This window comes from Sinohyriopsis cumingii, chromosome 6, assembly GCF_028554795.1.
Source record: "Sinohyriopsis cumingii isolate HCF-2022 chromosome 6, ASM2855479v2, whole genome shotgun sequence".
Classification (NCBI taxonomy): Eukaryota; Metazoa; Mollusca; class Bivalvia; order Unionida; family Unionidae; genus Sinohyriopsis; species Sinohyriopsis cumingii.
The window spans coordinates 87575390-87597621 of NC_142966.1; the positions used below are offsets into that span (position 1 = coordinate 87575390).

The following is a 22232-nucleotide window of genomic DNA, read 5'->3' on the forward strand; positions in this document are numbered from 1 at the left end:
ATGGACATTGGAGTGGTCCACAGAAACACAAAAATGGGCTGGATTGTCAGAGGCTACTGCACTGAGCGTATCTCAGCACAGAGCAAAGCTAAAAATTGGTGACACCTGGTGATATCACAGGAAGTAATGAGCAAGAGTTACTGCCCTTTGTCCACATTAATAAGCATGAATCTTGTCCATTATTGAAGTTGTCAGTGATTTTACTAATACAATCTCATATTCTGATCTTGACCACATTTTGATTAGAAATATGGACTCCACAGTGGCAACATGCAATTGCTGAATTTGGACAGATGACACAGGATGCAAGACAGGACTCAGGACCATATTATAAGCTCACCTGCCTTTTTTGCCAGGTTAGCTAAAAATAGATTTTATGCGGGAAACACGGGTAGTAAAATGAAGGAGATCTCTTGGGAAGCCTAATGGATGAAAATTATCCAATTATATAGACAGGTGAAGTATGTGTAATTTGTATTAATGTGTTCAAAACCATGTAGGTATTAGGAATTGTTCATGGGCAGTTTTTCCTTGAACTTGTCAAAATGGTAAACATTTGTTTTATTTGATTTGCAAGACAAGAATATGTTCAATTAGGACTGGACCTTTCTGAATACCTGTTGGCTGCCATCCAAGGAAATGTTGTCACTAACAATTTTCTCTCTGAATAAAAATAAAAAGTTATTGCAAAAAAACTTGCAAAACATATTTAGACATTGAATGAATGACGCCTCACCTTCTGGAGCTATGTAAGCTGGAGAAAACATTTTCCCTCTCTCGTGGAAGGAGAACTTGTAGTCTGCCATGTTGATCCTGGCAGTCAAATCCTCATCAATCTGAGGGGAATGGAGGTTGAAAAATATCAGCCAATTTTTTTTAAAAAAGTTGTTAGTCTCATTTTCTATACAAAAAAACAAAACTACCAAATACTCACATTCTCATGTCATTAAGTGTCTTCTCAAGTTTGACAGAAGCAACATTGGTATAATTTGTACTTTTATTTCCAAATTTACCTGGCTTCAGTATCATATGTTATAATATGCAAAAACAATTGACACTAGTCAAGCCTGTTTTTAGTGGAGAACTATAAGACAGGACATGTTCTATCCATTTTAAACAAGTATCAACTAATTGAAGATTTATAAAGTAAAAGCCTATACTGGGAATTTGTCAATTATGACAGCTGTCTCTTTAATTGCCCATATGGGCTGCTGTATTTAAAAGGAACCATGGACACTTCTGGACATGAGAGTAGAAGCAGAGTAACTTTTCCTTCACAACTACATGTAACTGATGCAAGTAAATCTATTCATTACTTTATTGTTTTGAAATATTTATACGAAGTAGAGAGATCCAAACTGATAAAATATATTTCTTATTAGACAAAATGCATTTAAAACTAGACAGTAAATTTGGCGGTATTTATAACGAGTCATTGTTATGGATTTTCAGGTAATTAATGAGTAATATGAAGAAACAGACACAAAGTTCACCGAAAAATTTAAGCAAAATGTGAAAATGATATTAAAAACAGATTATGTAATCTCCTCCTACAATTATAAATACAGATTTCAGATGGCTACACACACTGTTCAAAAGAAACATTTGGTCTATATTTCAGGTACAGAATAGATTAGTACTTACAGACCATAAAATACACAATAACTCAAAAATGAAAACAAAATTCCAACTCAAAACTCATTCATGCAATTCTTTTTGGAAAAATGTGTTTTTGAAGGAAAAAGTAAATCGCTAAAACAATGAAAAACAAGAATCATGCAAGTCCTAGCGAACCTACGTACTGTTCATTCCAACGATTAATGGATTATTAACTTTGTCATGAAGATCAAACAATATGGGACAATTGTAAAGCAGCACATCTGACCAAAATCATAAACCCAGATTTGTGTTTTTAATGAAAGTTATGTCCTTACTGCAAAACAAAACCCCTACAAATGGTACAAATCCCAAAACAGGTTTTTGCCTAACTGTACTAAGGTTAATAAATATGTCAAAATCTAAAATTTAAAATATGTGTAAGAAATATTTTGATTGCTGCCATGGCCTAAACTTCAAACCAGCTCAAGGGTCATAATGTGAAATCCCATACCTATATGGTGTATCTTCTTACAATGACTGCATTTATGAAGTTTGATTAGAAAATAATGGAAACTGTCATTCAAGTTGAAATCTTTCTTGTATAACTGACCTTTGAACCCATTTCAGGGACCTATGGGTAGAGACCAATAGAAGACATCATATACACCACATAACAAAGTTTCATGAATCTTCATCCAGCAGTTTAGGAGATATGGTAACAAATGGATGGATGGACATATGAAGGGTATAACAATATTCTCAACAGTTTTTGGAAAAGCACAGGGATAATAAAATGTAGGAATTCACTACATTAATTTGGAATTTGATATCTCAAATCTGGATGATGCCTATGCGGATAAGACAAGAACTCAAACCATATTAACGTACAGACTTACAATATAGAGTAACACAATAATACCTCACCTTTATTATAATACCATTCATTTTCTAAGGTTGGTACAGTCACGGATTCCATTTTATTATGTGAAATTATATCTTGTGTACTTCATTAATAGGTGCTATGTACTATATGGACACCATAATAATAAGGATGAACTCATTCTACCAAAGATTTACTTGAATACAGCCACTAATGTTGAGGATATGTGACTTAAGAAAACTTCAGTGTAGCACCTGACATTGCCTGCAGAAAAGTTGTTGTTGTTGTTGTGGGGTTTAACGCCATTTTTCAGCACTCTATAGGCTATGCATGGTGGCCAGTATTAATGGTGGAGGAAGGACCCGGGAAAACCCAAGGAAGAACCACTGACCCATTGAGAAGCTACTGGCAAGCTTTCTCACATACCCACATTGGCCGAATCCTAGACTCGAACCCATGCAGACAAAGGTGAGATGGCAGTGATCCGTAACGGAGAGCGCTTTAGACCACTCGGTGCCCCTGCAGAAAAGTAAAACCTATGTCACACCATTAACAATGTGTGTATGTTTGTGTGTGTACCAAGGTCAGATAGCATGCCAGCACAATACTGGCGATATGCTAATAAAAGTTCAAAAACATAAATACAAATAGTTGCAAAATAAAAGCAAAAATGGAGGAAAAATGAACACAATCAATAAAATAAATCAACCAACTTACAGACAGCCTTTTATAAAAATGCATTATCGATATAATGGATGCTGAAGCAACTATAATTCATCTAGTTTAAAATTAGTAAAGGTGAATGAAAATGATTCATTAGTACTGGTAGTACTGACAAGGTCTGAAGTCAGAAACAACTCATTGGAAAGGAACATTCCTTCTGTGAAAAAGCCAGTTATACTGTCTCTTTTAACTTTAAACCCCACCCTCTTCAAAGAAATATTTGGTACCTCTAATGGTATCCAACCAAAAGAAGAGTTCCACATCACCTGCAAATACTGATATTATTTAAGTTATATGAATGTAAAATGGTATGGTATAAAACAAGGTTTAACTCTGTGTAATTTGCTCCCTGGCTTCAGGAGTAAACAGACTGATGAATTTGCACTTATAATTAATTAATTATAACTGAGAATGGGTAGACCTAATCTCACATCTGTTCAAGCTAAATCAGTTTGAGAGAGAAAAAACGTCTTTAATGATGCTGGTCTTCCATGGTTGGTGGATACCAATATCTTTTTATTTGAAAAAGCAGGTCAGACTGTAAGACAGTTACACACCATCATATAGTCATTTAAATGAATGGACCTACCTTAATTATAGACATGTAAATAATAACACACTTGAAAAGAAACATAAAACATGTAGAATACCAAATGGTGATATAAAAAATAATGAATTGGGCTGTACACTGGACAAAACCAATAGAGTTGTTTCTAGGCTTTGATTGTGGTGGGTACACAGACAATTTTCTGGTCACAGGTCATTCATTCATTCATTTGTTACATCATTCCATTTACCCCTGTTATTGTGCCATCAGGGCTACGGTAGCGAGGATCATCAATGTTAATCTTAGCCAAATCCTCATCAATCTAAAATACAATCATTTATGTCTTACTCCTTATGTATCAAAACTGCACATTTATTTGTAGTAAGATATAACTTCTGGAATTTTGATCACAAGCACAGTTGCATCATGCAAACCAACCAGCCATATTATGCATTAAAACACACACACACATCCACTCATCTTTAAATGAACACAAACATTCACACAAACACCAATGAATTTTATTCTATGGTAGAAAAATAATCATGTATGCATACTTACTCCAGCAGCAATTAAATATAAATCCTTGAAATTACATATACTTACATTTAAAATAAATCTTGAATTCTCATAACATCACTAATCAATTAACCTCAGCCCCCACAAACCCCATCTATTTATCCATGAACAAAAACATCAACACCTGTACATGTGAACAAGTCAAATAAGCATTCTGTAACGATTCTTTCTCTCTCTTTGATTTATAATCATTTCGGACCCTTATTTTCATACATTTTCAGGCCACTGATCCCAGGTGTGAAAATTGTTTTTACGGGGGATTTCTCCCCTTCATATATAAACATCTTGAAAAGAAGTCTGTGCAATGTGTCTTGTTCTTACTGCAACAACAAGGCATTATATTCATTTGTCTGTCCCATTAATCAAACTTGCCAAGAAAAAAATCTATGAATGGTTAACATGTAATCATAAAATAAAGCTAATGATATCCTGTCTTATGACATTATTTTTACACCAAACATGGTTATTTAAATGAAATGCCTCACTTGCAAGTTGCAATGGATATTTATTTGACAGTCTCTTTTGCTGAAAAATTAAAATAAATATATATTTAAGTAAACAAAACAAAAAGTTGACCATTAAAAAGGGTGCAATATTAAATGGATTGTAAATAACAGAATCCTACAATTTATGTTAAAATGGATATTGTGACCTAACAAGTTGCCAGCTGAGGTGACGAGTATGAACAATTCTGTTTTCCATCAGCTTACAATATACGAGTCACACCTGTAACATCAAAGTTCATCAAGTGGCCAGATATCACTCGCCTGGCTTACATAACTTTACACACTTGTAACATCAAAGTTCATCATGTGGCCAGTTATCACTCGCCTGGCTTACATAACTTTACACACTTGTAACATCAAAGTTCATCATGTGGCCAGTTATCACTCGCCTGGCTTACATAACTTTATGGCTGACCATTTTACTCACTACGTGGCTTACACAGTATTTTCTGAGCTCAACCATAAGTTAAATATTTTTCAACTGTTTAGATAATTTTTGATCCTACCTATTTTACTACAGTCTTATCAAACTTCTTTACAAGGACAAGATATCTTGGTCAGTAGTATAAATATTTTGTTCCCAATGTTGTTAGCTGTATATGTCAAGAATACAACTGTTGCAAGGACTCTGGTTTTAGTATCGTCAGTTATTGTCTGAAAACAAATCAACCATATTTGTCCAACATTAAATACAACAAACCTGAAAGCACTTCATGCCAGGATCCTCTCTGCCAAAATCTGGTTGAAAATTGTCCAGTGGTGTTTTAGAAATAGAAAACAGCAATTGTTGACAGATGCATGAAGGAAGCAGGTCCATACCATAAGCCCACTTAGACTTATGGACAGATCAGCTTAAAATCCTAAAACATTTTTATCAGTCACAAATAAATGAAAAATATAAACCTTGTGAATGTTTTGGACAAAAGTGGTTTTCCGTGTGTATTCATTCATATGAGAGAATTGGATACATACCATGACATGCTTGCTGGTCAGAAGAAAATTGGGTATTGGAGGGTCCAGGGTGTGCAGAAATTCCATTCCACGAACAATATCAAGAGCAAATCTCAAGGCTTGGTTCTGATCAACCACAATACCTGCAATATCAATGAAAATGGTATATAATTTGCTAGGCAAGTGGAAAAATGTCAAAACAGTCATGATAAGCACGTAAGTACAGTCTACTGAGAACTACTATCACAGGACAAACTCAAACATGGACAAGTAGCTAATGACTTGAGAAAAGGGTATCAAGATGGTGGAATGAAGCCAACATTAGCCAATGAGCTAATTTCTGTAAAAATATCTTTTCTCACATTTTCAGATGTTTTTAAAACAAAATGCTATTCTCAATCCCCGACCTTTTGACCCAGCTGTTCTAGCCTTGTGCAAAGAGTAAATCTGTGTCAGTTACACTGCCTTCTGGTAAGATTTGTTAAATTTGTACTAGTGCCTGAAAATATACAATAACTGACTTTTTATACCTACAGACAATAATATAAGTTATTTTTCCTGGGTTGATAAATGATTGTACTAAACCAAATTAAAACTCAATAATTGTTCCCTTAAATGATTTCTGTTTTCTTAAATTTTCTCTCTATTAAAAATCTTCAAAAAAGTTGATAATATCTACACTTTATCTAAAACTTTTATCTGTAGCTAAATGTTGCATAACAGTGTTGGAATATAGGGTCATGAATTAGCTCATTAACCCTTGGCAACACATTTGTGTGTCAGGACGTAGTACCCTACTTATGTGCTCTGTAGCATCAAGGTCATTTAAGATACACCAATATGGGTGGTATTACAGAAACGTATACAGATGTAGCTCTACATGGACATCACATGATCTGAACTTTCTACATGCATTAGACATTTTTTCAGAGCTGATTTTTTAATAACGAAAATTCACTGGTTGTCAGAATTGGCCAGATTTTAGACTTTTTTGGCCTCAGATCTAAGGCGGACAGGTCTGAACTGCACACAGACAGTCAAACCATTGCAACAAGTAGGAGAGTTGGGTATTTCAAGTAAAAAGTGGCCAGAATGCAAAAATGATGGGTCCAGTAAGCAAAAAGGAAAAAAAAAAAGAAAAAGGACTTTCAAGTTTTACCCTTCTGCTCATGTGCGAGCAAAACAGGCAAAGAAAAACAATGTTTCTAACACAACTAGGCATCAGGCTAAACGGAAATCTCTTGTCAGTAGATTTATCATGATGCATTCAGCTCCCAAAATGTGTTTCCTACTTGCATTTCAGGCGAAAATGACAAAATCTCCAGGGGTTAATGAGTTAATTTAAATAAAAATTATATAAATTACTGAAGGCAATATTCTGATACATGCATAAGAAAGAACTGAATTACATATGTTCTGGCACAATATTTTGTTCCATCCCTCCCCTCCCACACTAGTTGTAAATACCAGAAAATACATTACCTAAAATACTGACAAATGAATGGTACAGGAGGCCCAAGTGGGTCTGATATTCCTCATCTGGCTTACATAAATTAAGTTGAACATGTCATTATGCAGGCTGATGAAGTTTTTTAAGTGCATATTCCTATATAACTATCTCACACATTCTATTAGGCCTGCCAACCGGTATCTGGGTAACTCCTTGTTGATAATAACCCAATAAAATGAGCCATTAGATACCTTTATGCTGTATACATGTGGTCCCATAAGCCCTTGGTTTGTAAAGGCAGCACTCACTTTGCAAATTGAGAATCCTTTTGATCTAGCCACAAATTTAACACATGTACTTGTTCAGTGCCAAGTAGAGTTTAACCTCTTCCAGAAAACATTTGACATTAGTTCATTAGCTTATTTTCTCACATGACAACAACTTTAATTAATCCACAAGTGTGATACTTGTTAAATGCAAGTAACAGAGGATGGTTCTTTGATCTTGCCAAACAAATGACACATTATCAGTTGCAACCTTTAATAGATTTCACCAATTGTAGGATCAAAGTGTTTTGCATAGAGCCTGATCTCTCTCTACAACTGTATGATCAAAGTGTTTTGCATAGAGCCTAATCTGTCTCTGCAACTGTATGATCAAGTGTTTTGCATAGACCCTAATTTCTGTCTCTACAACTGTATGATCAAAGTGTTTTGCATCGAGCCTAATTTCTGTCTCTACAACTGTATGATCATGACACATATTCTAAAATTAATATCCATGACACATATTCTAACTTTAATATCCATGACACATATCCTAAAATTAATATCCATGACAAATATTCAAACATTAATATCCATGACACATATTCTAACATTAATATCCATGACACATATTCTAACATTAATATCCATGACACATATTCTAACATTAATATCCATGACACATTTTCTATTAATATCCATGACACATATTCTAACATTAATATCCATGACACATTTTCTAACATTAATATCCATGACGCATTTTCTATTAATATCCATGACACATATTCTAACATTAATATCCATGACACATATTCTAACAATAATATCCATGACACATATTCTAACTTTAATATCCATGACACATATTCTAAAATTAATATCCATGACACATATTCTAACATTAATATCCATGACACATATTCTAACTTTCCTGAGATCTTGATCATATAAACTTATATTCTAAGTTGGATCAAAACTTGTTGCAAAACACGGCCTCCAGAGTGGCAACAAGTATATGTTGACTGATTGACAATAAACTTAGGGCCAAAATAGCTACAATTTAGTACTCACATGTTAATTCAATGTGGTACACAAGAAGACAAACTCACCTGTTTCCCCATGCAGGATATTGAAGAGAGACCCATAGGACATGAACTGAGAGATGACAACCAAATTGGGTGGCTGGTTACAACAGGCCAGCACAGGCAATACATTTGGATGGTTGAAGATTCTGAAAATAAAGAAAATTAATGGAACTGATTTAGTTTTCATGTAAGAAGAGAGCAACAACAACAAAAATATATAAAAATGAAATAGAGCTGTGGAAAGATAATAAGTCACAAACCAAAGTCCTAACAATAATCTGAGTTTCAGCCAATTTTAGATTCAAGTCCCAGTTAAGCAGACTGTTGAGTGGACTGAGAAGAGTCTGCTAAAGGTCTGTGTATGTTACTGTTGAGTGGAGTGAGGAGAGTCTGCTAAAGGTCTGTGTATGTTACTGAGTGGAATGAAAGTCTGCTAAAGGTCTGTGTATGTTACTGAGTGGAATGAAAGTCTGCTAAAGGTCTGTGTATGTTACTGAGTAGAGTGAGGAGAGTCTGTTAAAATTCTGTGTATGTTACTGAATTAAGTGGAGTTTATTCTGCTGAAGGTCTGTGTATATTACTGAATAGAGTGGAGTGAGGAGAGTCTGCTAAAGGTCTGTGTATGTTACTGACAAGTCATTTCTTTTATATCTTCTTTCATTTTCTGTCTATATATCATTAGGCCCATCTACAATATTTGTGAATAAAATTAAAGCTATAAAATTATAAACATGTCTATCATATACCTAAGAATTGGAAGTGCAATGTGTGTTCTAAAAAGGTCATACAATTATGTGCCGTATTTCCTCTTGGCATTCCAAGTCACTGTCATAGCCAAATGACTGCAAGATTTTCATTAAAAGATGACAAGTTCTGTAAACTTTCCCAGTGTATGTGGTAAGTCCAAAACATAACAATACAAAAACTGTACATTAATGATATTCTCTATGCTTTGTTTTGCAGTATATAAATAGAACAGATCTTTTGCCAGACTCTAGTTCCTCACTGTTCTCCTGGTCCATAATCTTGAAACCTTTCCAGCATGAAACTCAAGCTCAAAATCCCCAAATGAGCCATTATACTAATGCCCATGTAGCGTAACCATTTAGCACTTATACAGAGGAACTTATGATACAAATACCCTGATGCTTCAAGACTTTACTTTTATTCCATTCAATGCTACAAAGTATGAAAGGTTTTATGCATATCATGCACAAAATGTCTTGAAAATACAGGACCTGGAGTTGTACAATAATTTTGGTTGATTGAAACTATTGTGCATGATTTTCGCATTGTGTCAGGAGCTGGTTTCATATGTCAGAGTTTTACATGACACTTGAATGCAGTTCTTGATGGCTGGGCTATGTCAATGAAGTAGCATACTATTTTAGTAGTCACCTCCACATCAACTTTCATCTCCATGCAATGTGAATCCATAAGAGGAATTAGGAAAAAATTAAGTGAAATGAAAAGGAGGTGCCCCAATGTTTTGGGTACTAGACATGATGTAAACGTTGATTCAATTAAATTAATTAAAATTAAGACAGCATGCCAATTTACATCATTATGGTAAAGCAAATTTAAATTTATATCTATTAGGAACAATCTAGTTAACAAGTTAGTTTTACATAGGCCTTAGCATATTTTTGATGTCTTGTACATATACAATGTCATAATAATGACAACATCAACATGAGGTGTAGATTTTGCTGTTTATTCACTGGACTGATATCTGCAAATTCTCTCCGCAGTCTGGGCAGGCTGAGGCAGACTATTCTTGGTAAAAAATGGATTTAATGCAAGTTTAAGTTCAATGGCACCAAATAAGATATTTATTTGTAAAACAGATTAGATCTAATAACACTGTACAAAAACCTTACCCGATGTGAGTTCCCTGCTAATATCAATTGATACGTTTATTGCTAAAGAATAACCATCACACACATTTTCAAATATTGGTTGAAACATTGGAATGAAGTGTGAACCTTCAGATTCCTCCGGCAGGTTTTGGATCTTCTCATCTACAGTCAAATGTTTGAAACTTACATACCATGTGACCATCAAAATACTGAGACATAGACTTTAGTCTAATCCTGGAAATATGAATTATCATATACATGTATACCCACTTACAATTCCAGCCAAACTGCACAGACCCAGGTCTGAAACTCCATAATGTGCTGGCAGATCTGGGTCTATGCAGTTTGTTAGGAGTAATTAAGAGAACAAACAATATAGATCCTGATCAAGTGAATAACAGATATATTTTGAAAAATGTTCAGGGAGATTTCAAATATTTCAGGAAGGATCCTTGGCACTGGCAACAATGAAACTTGAATTGCATGTCTTGTAAAATGCTGCATATGAAATGTCCACTAGTGGCAACACTGAAACTTGAATTGCATGTCTTGTAAAACGCTGTATATGAAATGCCCACCAATGGCAACACTGAAACTTGAATTGCATGTCTTGTAAAACGCTGTATATGAAATGCCCACCACTGGCAACACTGAAACTTGAATTGCATGTCTTGTAAAATGCTGTATATGAAATGCCCACCACTGGCAACACTGAAACTTGAATTGCATGTCTTGTAAAACGCTATATATGAACCACTTCCACAAGCCAGGCATGGAAGCTCCAGACTATAAGTAGCCAGGAAAGAAGATTGATATTTTTCTGACTTTCCAATTTCATCCAAATCACCCTTTCTTTTAGACACTGTAGAATATGTCACCGAACATAAGGATTCAACTTTGCATCAACTATAAAGCACATTTAAAGAAATTCTGCACACTTCTGGTCTTACTTGCTAGGGAGTTTCAAATTGTTATTTCTTTAAATGAAACAGACTATTCTTCATATTTTTTTCTTGGCGATGAAACAAATTGTTTCCAGGCAAAAACTAAAAATGTGGAAATATGGGAGGATTGTTCACAGTTCAGGAGTCTCCTTCCAAAAAATGGGAGGGTTGGCAGGTCTGTTCATTATTTAATCAGAACAAGCAAATTTTCAACTTTTATGCTCAAACATGTTTGCATCTAAAGGGTACAAGAGACTGATGTAGCACATCTCTTACGATAACATCAGCTGGTTATCATTTGTATTCTGCTGTGTTTTGTATACATTCACAATGAAAATATGAATAGTAACATAATTCTCTTTCCTAACTTAAGTAAGAAAAGCACACACTTGTAGAATATATTGAAGAAAAAAAGTTAAGTACGTGGTGGGATTTGAATGTGGTCTCTCGTGTCTGAGGTCCAAATGGCATGCTACAGTTGTGCCAAATAAATGTGCATCAAATTCTAAAGCCATAACGGTAACGATCTCTACTGACAACAATGTTCTAGAACAGGTGTCTGCAATCTATAGAGCTGCCATGCAGTGAATTTTGAACACAATTAGTGAAAAATAACACAACACTAGCTCTGTCCACTTTGATGGTCAGTACAGCATTAAACAAAAATCCAAAAATAAAAATAAAACACATTACTGCACTAATTAAATGTACAAATTTATCTGAAACCAAATTTACTGATATAAGGAAACTTCATTATTTGTCATGGTATGATGCTGTGGCAAACTTGAACTTCCTCATTTGGGCCATGGTAAATTTGTTTCCAAACTGTTCCGGCTTTTTGCCTGTGGTTGATTTTGGTGACTAAAATTGTTGCAAATTTTCAGCCTCTAATGAGGCTCAAAATACTGTCTTATTTATCCCCACTGTCAATTTTGCTGATCTCAGACAAAGGCAGATTATGTTCAACAAGAAAACTCACAAACAATACTTCAGCATTGGTAGCTTGTAGAGTTGAGTAGATGGCTACAAGTATTCCAAAGCTGAAATCTGCTGGGTGTTCTTCATTTTTCCAATATCTATGTACTCTTTGCTAGCAGTATGCTTTTTCACATCGTTCTGCCACATGCCCACAGGGGTTCATATTGTTGCTTATAATGAACTATATAGCAATATTATTATATAGTACATGTATGACTGGTAAATTGTAAGCAATGATACAAGCCCATGTGCACATTCCTAATTCTAAAATTTGCAGAACACTGTGCACAAAAAAGCATAATGTACATCAATGTCTGATGGCTGAATGCAAGGCCAGATTTTGGTATATTTAAATCTGTCCTACACTTTTTTCCATGAAAGTGAAAACATTTCAACTGAAGTGTTGCTTAATTGCAAACTGGTATTAATCCAGAAGATGAGACAAACGATTAATGATCAGTGGTGTCAGTGCATGTGCAGAAAAATATGAACTCGAGCAAATTAAGATATATGCTAATCTTTCAATATCTCAAATATTCCTACACTTGAAAAAACTGTCTTCATTAAGTGTTTGTTTAAAAAAATAATTAAAGTTGCTATGAGTATGTACATGTGCTACTGAAACAAAATTCCAGTTGGGCCCCAGTTATCTTCACAAGTATTGGTAAAACTTATGTTCTAAATATAGATTAAACACTGTAAAATGGTTGCATCAGGGCAAACTATAACAGTATAGTTATGCTAACATCAGTACTAGCAGTACGGAACCACTGTTGGCATCAGTGACCACTGCTGATATTGTGAATAGCACTTAACGGGATAAAAGGTATATTGATTTAAGCTGATTAAAAATTGTGCAAATCGTGATTTTTTGCATACGGTGTGAATCACTATCAAGAGTCATGATATTCATGCCAAAATCGTGAATGTTGGCAGGTCTGAACCTACGGCATGTGCCAATGATGGCACATCAGGTTCTTTGGAATGGCACATAGTAAGAGTTGTAGTTTTGTACTGTAAGTACTAAAAGCTATAATTAAATTAAATTAATGAATATGACTTGGTACACAGCACTCTACAACTAAGCAGACCTGGCACTGCAGTTCTAAAAGGTTTCTAATGCATGTTCTAGAATTACAAAATAAAATTGGTAATTCACAGACTAGCAAAATATAAAAGGCTATCCTCTAATTCCCCTTTTTCCTCGATGGTCAAATTTTACTTGGCCTTGTGGAAATGAACATTTTTGTACGGAATAAGCATGTCCTTCAAGTTGGTAAACATGTATTTTTCTCCCTGTACATTGTTAACAGCTCTTGTACTGAACAACATAGAACTCAGCAGGAGTGCTCATTTCATGAAATGTTTTGCTTGTGTTTTTGTTGGTTTAAACATCACTATTAACAAATTACTGGCTATATCGTAGTGTGGAAATGGCAGCTAAATGCATTTCCTAAGGACACAAAGAGGCAACTGACCTGGACTGGCCTTGGAAAGTACTTAACCCGTGACTCTTGGATTACAAGCCAGAAACTCAAACTACTTAGTTACCATTGCGCTACTCTATTAAATGTGTGGCTGTGCCTACAGTCTATAGTCAGATGCTGGTGTTTCTAGAAAGGAGGCTGTGCCTACAGTCTATAGTCAGATGCTGGTGTTTCTAGAAAGGAGGCTGTGCCTACAGTCTATAGTCAGATGCTGGTGTTTCTAGAAAGGAGGCTGTGCATACAGTCTATAGTCAGATGCTGGTGTTTCTAGAAAGGAGGCTGTGCATACAGTCTATAGTCAGATGCTGGTGTTTCTAGAAAGGAGGCTGTGCCTACAGTCTATAGTCAGATGCTGGTGTTTCTAGAAAGGAGGCTGTGCATACAGTCTATAGTCAGATGTTTCTTGAAAAGAGGCTGCGTGTACAGTCTATAGTCAGATGCTATTGTTTCTTGAAAGGAGGCTGTGCATACAGTCTATAGTCAGATGCTAGTGTTTCTTGAAAGGAGGCTGTGTATACAGTCTATAGTCAGATGCTGGTGTTTCTAGAAAAGAGGCTGTGTATACAGTCTATAGTCAGACGCAGGTGTTTCTTGAAAGGAGGCTGTGCATACAGTCTATAATCAGATGCTGGTGTTTCTAGAAAGGAGTCTGTGCATACAGTCTATAGTCAGATGCTGCTGTTTCTTGAAAGGAGGCTGAGCGTACAGTCTATAGTCAGATGCTAGTGTTTCTTGAAAAGAAGCTGTGCATACAGTCTATAATCAGATGCTGGTGTTTCTAGAAAGGAGGCTGTGCATACAGTCTATAGTCAGATGCTAGTGTTTCTAGAAAAGAGGCTGAGCGTACAGTCTATAGTCAGATGCTAGTGTTTCTTGAAAGGAGGCTGTGCATACAGTCTATAGTCAGATGCTGGTGTTTTTAGAAAGGAGGCTGTGCATACAGTCTATAGTCAGATGCTAGTGTTTCTTGAAAGGAGGCTGTACATACAGTCTATAGTCAGATGCTGGTGTTTCTAGAAAGGAGGCTGTGCATACAGTCTATATTCAGATGCTAGTGTTTCTTGAACGGAGGCTGTGCATACAGTCTATAGTCAGATGCTGGTGTTTCTAGAAAGGAGGCTGTGCATACAGTCTTTAGTCAGATGCTAGTGTTTCTTGAAAGGAGGCTGTGCATACAGTCTATAGTCAGATGCTAGTGTTTCTAGAAAGGAGGCTGTGCATACAGTCTATAGTCAGATGCTGGTGTTTCTTGAAAGGAGGCTGAGCGTACAGTCTATAGTCAGATGCTAGTGTTTCTTGAAAGGAGGCTGAGCGTACAGTCTATAGTCAGATGCTAGTGTTTCTTGAAAGGAGGCTGTGCATACAGTCTATAGTCAGATGCTGGTGTTTCTAGAAAGGAGGCTGTGCATACAGTCTATAGTCAGACGCTAGTGTTTCTTGAAAGGAGGCTGTGCATACAGTCTATAGTCAGATGCTGGTGTTTCTTGAAAGGAGGCTGAGTGTACAGTCTATAGTCAGATGCTAGTGTTTCTTGAAAGGAGGCTGAGTGTACAGTCTATAGTCAGATGCTATTGTTTCTTAAAAGGAGGCTGTGCATACAGTCTATAGTCAGATGCTGGTGTTTCTTGAAAGGAGGCTGAGCGTACAGTCTATAGTCAGATGCTAGTGTTTCTTGAAAGGAGGCTGTGCATACAGTCTATAGTCAGATGCTGGTGTTTCTTGAAAGGAGGCTGAGTGTACAGTCTATAGTCAGATGCTAGTGTTTCTTGAAAGGAAGCTGTGCATACAGTCTGTAGTCAGATGCTAGTGTTTCTTGACAGGAGGCTGTGCATACAGTCTATAGTCAGATGCTGGTGTTTCTTAAAAGGAGGCTGTGCATACAGTCTATAGTCAGATGTAATGTTTCTTGAAAGGAGGCTGTGCATACAGTCTATAGTCAGATGTTTCTTGAAAAGAGGCTGTGTGTACAGTCTATAGTCAGATGCTATTGTTTCTTGAAAAGAGGCTGTGCATACAGTCTGTAGTCAGATGCTAGTGTTTCTTGAAAGGAGGCTGTGCATACAGTCTATAATCAGATGCTGGTGTTTCAAGAAAGGAGGCTGTTCATACAGTCTATAGTCAGATGTAATGTTTCTTGAAAGGAGGCTGTGCATACAGTCTATAGTCAGATGTTTCTTGAAAAGAGGCTGCGTGTACAGTCTATAGTCAGATGCTATTGTTTCTTGAAAGAAGGCTGTGCATACAGTCTATAGTCAGATGCTAGTGTTTCTTGAAAGGAGGCTAAGCGTACAGTCTATAGTCAGATGCTAGTGTTTCTTGAAAGGAGGCTATGCATACAGTCTATAGTCAGATGCTAGTGTTTCTTGAAAGGAGGCTGTGTGTACAGTCTGTAGTCAGATGTTAGTGTTTCTTGAAAGGAGGCTGTGTGTACAGTCTGTAGTCAGATGCTAGTGTTTCTTGAAAGCAGGCTATGCGTACAGTCTATAGTCAGATGTAATGTTTCTTGAAAGGAGGCTGTGCATACAGTCTATAGTCAGATGCTAGTGCTTCTTGAAAAGATGCTGCGCGTAGAGTCTATAGTCAGATGCTGCTGTTTCCTGAAAGGAGGATGTGCGTACAGTCTAGTCAGATGTGATGTTTCTTGAAAGGAGGCTGTGTGTACAATTTATAGTCTGATGCCAGTGTTTCTTGAAAGGAGGCTGTGTGTACAGTTTATAGTCTGATGCTAGTGTTTCTTGAAAGGAGGTTGTGTGTACAGTTTATAGTCTGATGCTAGTGTTTCTTGAAAGGAGCTGTGTACAGTTTATAGTCTGATACTAGTGTTTCTTGAAAGGAGCTGTGTGTACAGTCTGTAGTCCAATGCTAGTGTTTCTTGAAAGGAGCTGTGAAAAGCATTTCAGGCTTTAATTGCTTTCAAATATTATCTATTAAATATGTGCATATGTGCTAATAAAGACACTTTTGACATAAAACATGTGTCTGTTAATTATTAATTTCCTGTCATTTCCGAAAACTTCACATTCCAGACAGATCAAAATGGATATTACTCAAATGCATAAAAAAATGTAATAACATCTTTTTATCATTGCAAGTACATAAAACTATGAATGTCTGGTACAAACCTGTGTATTCTGATTTCTAACCTGTAAAATTGTCTTGATGGTTGGAAAAATGATGTCAAAAAATGTAATTTTTATTACCTCACTGTTACATGTGATGTGTCGGTCCAACAGGTTATGTGATGATCAATGACAAGTCCTGTCATGATACTTTCAGTAAATTAAATAGTAAGATATGCATTGTGGAGTCATTTTATGTGTTTGAATAAAGAAAACTTACTTATATATATTCAAAATTTCACAAATTTACAAATGTATAGACAAACCATCCATGTCAATCTGCTTTCACCATTACAGGAGTAAATTCTGGGTTATAATTTTAGAGAAAACCCAAACAGTTACACATGACATTCATTAGTAGATGGCACACTTGCTATAATGTTGTCAAAAACCATCACATTACTGATCAGAGGTTGTTTACAGTTGATCAGGATGCTTGCTAAAGATGACGTGACTATTATGTGAAACAATAAGTTACACAATATGTGTTAAAACAAGAGAATTCTTTAAACGGGTAGCAAATAGACATAATATAAATTGTTTATCTTTAATCACAAATTAGTGACAACCATTAAAATGAAAGAATTCAGCGAGGAAACATCAGTATTTATTTCTTGGCACTCTCAAGATGGTTGTTTATGACTGACATCGAAAACAGCCTCACGTAATATTTACAGACCAGGAGTGTTCATCCGTGTTATGTTGTTGTGCATAAACAACTGTAATGTTAATAAAAATAACTGAAGTTCTATACCAATTTATCATATTAAAATGTCTGAAAGTAGCCTTAATAATGACATTTGGTCTCTTTGCAGTACAAAATGGTCATTTCTGATCAACCTGTGATTAAATCACATGGCACTGACGAAACGGTAGTAATGAAACTTGGTTACCATTTAGTCCTTCTTGTGTATTGTTTTAAAAGGATGCACCCAATTCAAATGAAATAAATACTGCATTTCCAATTATGGATTCTGTATAATTTGATTGCTTCAAATTAACATCTTGTGCATCTTGTATAACATTTATGTAACAAACCTGGCAGTCCTAGTAATATGATTCTTGTCTTTTGTCTAGGAAAGTTACACAATATAACATTCCTTTGCTTCAATCAGATTTTGAAAGAAACAAACAATCAATATTATATGTTGCATATGAAAATAATGCAATATATCTAAGACTATATCAATATTTTAAAGTACATAATACATTACAGACCCAACATACTAAATAATTAATACACTGTACATAAATATTTTGATTTTTAGATTACATCAGAATTATCATTGCCAGCCAAATTTATCAAGAAAGTTTGCAAATTAAGGGGCAACAAAGAAGCTGAATACAAAATATTATCAACAGATATGATGTAGCTACTTACAGCACCAAACCTGTCAGTCGTTGGCTCCCAAATATTTTATTAATTTTAAACACAGAAATAAAATTTTGTTTGCCCATCCACGTTACATGAGTTATATTTGTACCCTAATAAAGCTGTAATACCAATTTAATGGAACATGAAACAATGATGCACCTTTTGCTCTTTTGTGCTAATTTCAAATGGTCACTAACATCTTCAAAAAATTAAGAAAATGTTTGACATGAGATAAATAGACACATTTTATATACATCTTAATCATATGGATGCTGCTTTTATTCATTATGTAGTTTTAATTGATTTATGTTAATTATTATCCAGATGATAAAAGAAATCATCAATGAAATATATACTTTGTCAATCCTGTTAGTGAGTTACAAGTTAATGACAGCAATGCTCTGACAAGCATTATTTGGAAAAGAAAATGGACAGTTATCTTCCAGCTGTTATTTTATAGAATATGGGATACTTGACCACTGATGTGAAAATGAAGCATTTAATATTTGGGGTATTTGTCTCAAAGGAATGGCACAAGAGCATACTGCTAGTCATGTGCGAACATAAGGCAACTTCTGGCATATGAAAAGATTCTTGGTATTAAAAAAAAATAGTATACTGCAGTGGCCATATAGGATGTTAAATCATCATCATTTTAATTTTGGACCATCAGAAGTTGGTGAAAGCCTCATGACTTTCTCTTCTAACGCAGTGGCAAATACAAGACTTTCAAGATGTTGTCCATGTCAAATGTCAGATCATTACCATTTCATTTAGAACTAACTAGACCTTTGGATGAATGTCTGTGTGAAGTTTCATGGCAATCCTCCAGGATGTTTAGAATGAGTAGGAGAAACAAATTTGTGCTAATGGACGGACTGATTAAGGCAGGCCATCCCAAATGCTCTTCTGGTCTGTGACAATTAAAGCTAATAAAATAGGGGATTTATGCAGATGTACTGTTCATTCAGCTATTTACATACAAACAAACAAACAAACATACATACACACACACATACATTACATACATGCATACAAACATACATACACACATACAAACATACATACATTATACACATACATACATTACATACATATGTACAAACATACATACATACATACATACATACATACATACACACACACACATACATTACATACATACAAACATAAAAACATACATACATACATTACATACATTCATATACATACTAACATACATACATACATTACATACAAACATAATACATACAAACATAATACATACATGCACACACATACATACATACATACATATATACATACAAACATACATTACATACATACATACATACACACACACACACACATACATACATACATACATACATACATACATACATACATACATACACACACACACACTTTATTTAGCCCCATTTCTAACACACATTCTCAATATACCTTGGCTTGGTACATAACAAACAGCTTTGGACCAAATAACCATTTTAAAATTGGGAGAGCTGTTACATAAAATGCTTTGCAAATTTGACCTAAAGGGGGCCGAGCCTGTTAGTGTTGTAAATTTCACTTAAGTAGCTCTAGGCATATAAGAGTAATTATCATTAAAAAATCGGCATCATGAGTATAAACTCTTCTTTAAAAACTGAGCAACCTTCAGGATTGGTGAGACAACAAACAAGATATTTTGCTCTGACTATCCAACAACCACTTTCAAAGCATCAATATATGACATGGGTAATTGAATAAAATATTTAGAAACCTTAGTGACTGACATAAATAACTTCCTTGCCATTCATACAAAGCATATTTGTGGAAAGATATTACAATAAAATAATACTCTAAAGGCTAAATGTTGCTATGCAAAACCTAAATGAACTATTAGGACATTGTAGCCACACTGCTCAACACCTGCTGTAGGTACTGCATTGCATACACTACAATGGTAAATTCATTTTTCAAAGGGAGGAGGAGTTGAAAGTTTTAAATGTACATCAATTTAAAATGGAAGAGAGCTCGATTGTCAAGACTAGTAACATACAGAGTACATAGTAATACTAAATATGGCATTGCCCCACAAGCTGTTGCCAAATAAGTGACAAAATTTAATTATTTCCTTCTTGTATCACCTCCAATAAACGTGCTAGCTTTCACTGGATTACACAGCCACCCCACCCCACTCACAAAAATAGTAGTGTTATCAGAAGACACTCTGCTATAGCAGCACAATAATGTCTATGTGGGCCACATCAGCTATTTCTCACACAACGCCAGCATATTTCTCACACCACATCAGCTATTTCTCACACAACGCCAGCATATTTCCCACACCACATCGCTATTTCTCACACAACGCCAGCAATAATAAAGTTATACAAGAAGGAAGAATGTATACAGCTGGTGGCAATAATTCTGTCCTAAAGATATATGCATTCAGAGTATATGTATCATTATTAATGTAAGGACTACATACAGAAACGGAGACAAATCCTTCAATATAAGTAGACTCAACTACAGGGGAAATAATTGTAACAAGTATTTAAGCATACAAATTTGAAGTTTCAAGACAAAAACGGACCCTGAAAGACTAGTTTCTTTAACTAAAGTCAGCCTTACATTATCAACTTTAAGGAAGAAAAAGGATCAAAATACTCCTTCAAACTTAAATTATGAGTACCTCATGTTTTGTAACAATTCCTTATCATACAGATACAAGACAATTTGCTTCCACAATATGAATTAAAGGAGACCAGAAACCAACGGAAATATAGAATAATAATAAAAGTACTATAGCAGAAAACCTTATTCTGAAGTATCATCTGCGACCGTAATGCCAATATTTAAATATTGGCCTATCTTCTAGGAGCTGAATTTCCGTGACCTCGTATGCAAAATTTCTGCGCCTATTTGGTTACTTTCGGGATGTGACGTCATAGTAGCGACTCCAGCAACTCAAGTGGGAGTTGCCAGGGTAAAAGACAATACCATTTTGCGTTGCTTATGGGTGTAATAGAACATTAAGAAAAGCCTGTGGACATATTTTTTTTCTTTTCCGAAAGATAAAGGCATCATGAAAGAATGGGTACATTATTACAAACTAGTCGATTTCAAAGCAACACCATACATCACTATGTGCTCGTTACATTTCTCAAAGGAATTTTACGAGAGGGATCATGAAAAAATAGCAGCTCAAAGATACGCAAATGCTAGGCCTAGACTAAAAGTTGGCGTTGTTCCAGACATACCTTTGGACATTTTAAATCCTGGGAAAAGAGTTAAACGTGTGAGTTACGAAAATAGACAGAAGGACGAGTAAGTGACCACAAAATGCAACAATCAATCCACATATCTTTTATCTAAAACAGCAGTGTTAAAAGCAAATCTGATAGCCCGACACCCTGGGCCCCTTCTGGTTTTAGTTCCGGCCCATCCTGTATTCAAAGTGAGGTGCCCGTCAGGCTTGTCGAAACAAAAATTGTTTGCCTGAGGAAACTTTGATCGCGCTGGTGAAATGAGTAAATGTATTTTCAAGATGTCGACATACATGCCTTAACACGGCACAATCTAAATCAAATCACCACTGTCCTAGGTGAAATTTAGATTTGATTTTAATCAAATGGAAGCTTTGCTAAAAATAAGATTCTAAACCTGTCGTGTTTCGAGAAAACACAATTTTCAGTAATCTTATAAAAATTAAATTTTTTAAAAAAAATGCATTGTATACATGTAGTATGCATAAACGGTAATCTTTATTAATTGGAACTGATATAAAACTATTCCTTGGGCAGTTTAAAAAGCGGCTATTAAAAAAAAGGTCAAAGTTTCACATTAACTGTTTGACAATAAAACGGGGGTGGGGGACTATTGACCCCCCCTTGCCC

The 22232-nt window shown here is 35.3% G+C and overlaps 1 protein-coding gene across 2 annotated transcripts in view; it reads right to left on the reverse strand.

The window, feature by feature from the left end:
* Nucleotides 1–22232, reverse strand: part of LOC149797390 (scaffold protein ILK-like) — an 87383-nt gene that overhangs the window by 13439 nt on the left and 51712 nt on the right. Inside the window, exons 8-11 of one of the 2 annotated variants that reach the window (XM_089962165.1) lie at nucleotides 8614–8735; nucleotides 5807–5928; nucleotides 4000–4071; nucleotides 737–836 (exon numbers count right to left, since the gene is read on the reverse strand). In XM_089962165.1, the coding sequence (XP_089818291.1) occupies nucleotides 737–836; nucleotides 4000–4071; nucleotides 5807–5928; nucleotides 8614–8735 (416 nt within the window). The remainder of the gene's footprint in view (nucleotides 1–736; nucleotides 837–3999; nucleotides 4072–5806; nucleotides 5929–8613; nucleotides 8736–22232) is intronic. The other variant, XM_089962166.1, reaches the window with a different exon arrangement.